The sequence below is a fragment of the Histoplasma capsulatum genome, genomic scaffold, assembly GCF_000149585.1.
Source record: "Histoplasma capsulatum NAm1 scaffold_1 genomic scaffold, whole genome shotgun sequence".
NCBI lineage: Eukaryota > Fungi > Ascomycota > Eurotiomycetes > Onygenales > Ajellomycetaceae > Histoplasma > Histoplasma mississippiense.
In genome coordinates, this window is record NW_001813982.1 from 3,543,847 (window position 1) to 3,545,548 (window position 1,702).

A 1,702-nucleotide genomic window follows, 5' to 3' on the forward strand; every position below is an offset into this window, starting at 1 on the left:
GCCCATGCAGACCCATGCAGCCCAAGTCTTGGAGGAGGAGAAACCCCCGCAATTCCATAGAATGGAGCCGTCATGCCGTCACAATTACAATTACAGTGGTCAATATCATTGATTCCGCTTGGCTTACTATTCTGTCCTAGGTGCGGAAATTTCTACACACTTCTCTGCATATATATGTGTAACAGAAGGGACTGGCTGCTGATCAACGGAACAGCTTCGAAACTGACGGATTGGAACTTGTATATCAGCGCGCCACATCTCCATCCTTTTCGCCCCCTCACATTGCTTTCGAATTGGAAGCTACTGCCTATTTGAATCCTGTGTGTTCTTGCTCTGCCGCCCTTCCCGCTCGCCGTTTGACACTAACCGGCACAGGCAAGGATATTTTTCTTGGGGAGCGCATACATCTTCACTTCACCAACCACCACCACACATTGTCTTTCATCAACACTACGCCAAACATGTCGTTTCTCACAATCCCAAAGACCACTCATTTCCTTCGCCCCGTCTGCGCTTTGCGGGTTTATTCACCATGTCTTAGTCATGGATTCCACCAGTCGTCTACTCTCAGTGCTCTGAAGGAGTCTGATAGACGTAAGCCCAATCTCTCATCCTACAGATCACATTTTCATAATTGGTTGTGCGGACTAAGGTTTCATTTTCTCACGGGCAACAACAGATCGAGACGGCGTCAAGGAAGCAATCCAAGCCAGCAAGCAAATACATAACCAACATCATAAAGATGGGAATCCACGGTGGCACGAGTCTCTGGCTAGCGTTAGTGAAGCAGATGTAGGTAGTACCCCTTCCAGCATTAACTATCTTTCCTATGTCTTCCGTAAAAGTGCTCGTCGATGTTCGGCGCAGAGGAATGGAATTCCATACAGCAAAACACCTTAAGACAAACGAAACGGCAACTAACTTGGAGATTTGATTTTTTCTTTTCACCCCACCCCAGGTAAAAGCCGACCGTGGTGAAATCTATGAAGCCGCTGCTGAGATGGAACGATACATAAAGGAGGGGAAGATGAGCAGACAAAAGCCCGCTCTCTTACGCCCGGATTCTGGAAAGGGTAATGGAATGATGGCCTAAAAGGATGGCAGTAACAACTTCATATGTTTCTACTGCAAAAAGAGCTAATTGGTAGTGGAATTTACATTCCGGAGAGATTTCCATGTTTTCTATATCAAGTGTATTTTTTTTTTTTTTTTTTTTTTTTCAAATTGTCTCCGCTCCAACCTGGAAGGCCTCTTTGATGTCTAGTGGTCTGTTGCTTTCAGCGAACCAAGCTTCAGATCAGTATATATACTTGTGTGTCTGTGTTTGTCAGATTGCAGGACATTAGTGTTCAGGTTCCAACCGCCAGCTCGACTGCGAAAAATGATGGGGCAAATGACAGCAGAAACAACAAAGGGCTGAACTGCAGGAATGGTTTACGTTCGGCCGCTGTAAATATTATGAGCCTTTATACAGTACATAGCCAAATTGAGATCCACTTGTGTTTTGTCCCCATGTATTCCTGCAACATAATTTGTGGTTGGCATAGAAGCCACCGCCGGGTATGATAGAAACTGCGCGCGCACAAAATGGCATTCAAGATAATTCTGTTTTCAAGTATACATATCTAAATATAGAAGCACACCGTTTCTCGGGGGGGTCCTGATAAGCCGACATGAAGGACGCTCAATATACGAACAAGAA

At 45.3% G+C, this 1,702-nt stretch overlaps 1 protein-coding gene across 1 annotated transcript; it reads left to right on the forward strand.

The window, feature by feature from the left end:
• Positions 1-461: 461 nt before the first annotated feature.
• HCAG_01010 (predicted protein) lies at positions 462-1,093 on the forward strand (the record flags this gene model as incomplete). The annotated part of the gene is made up of 3 exons (XM_001543914.1): positions 462-594; positions 680-792; positions 959-1,093. The coding sequence occupies 3 exons, from the start codon at positions 462-464 to the stop codon at positions 1,091-1,093; spliced, it is 381 nt and encodes a 126-aa protein (XP_001543964.1).
• Between the last annotated feature and the right edge of the window lie 609 nt (positions 1,094-1,702).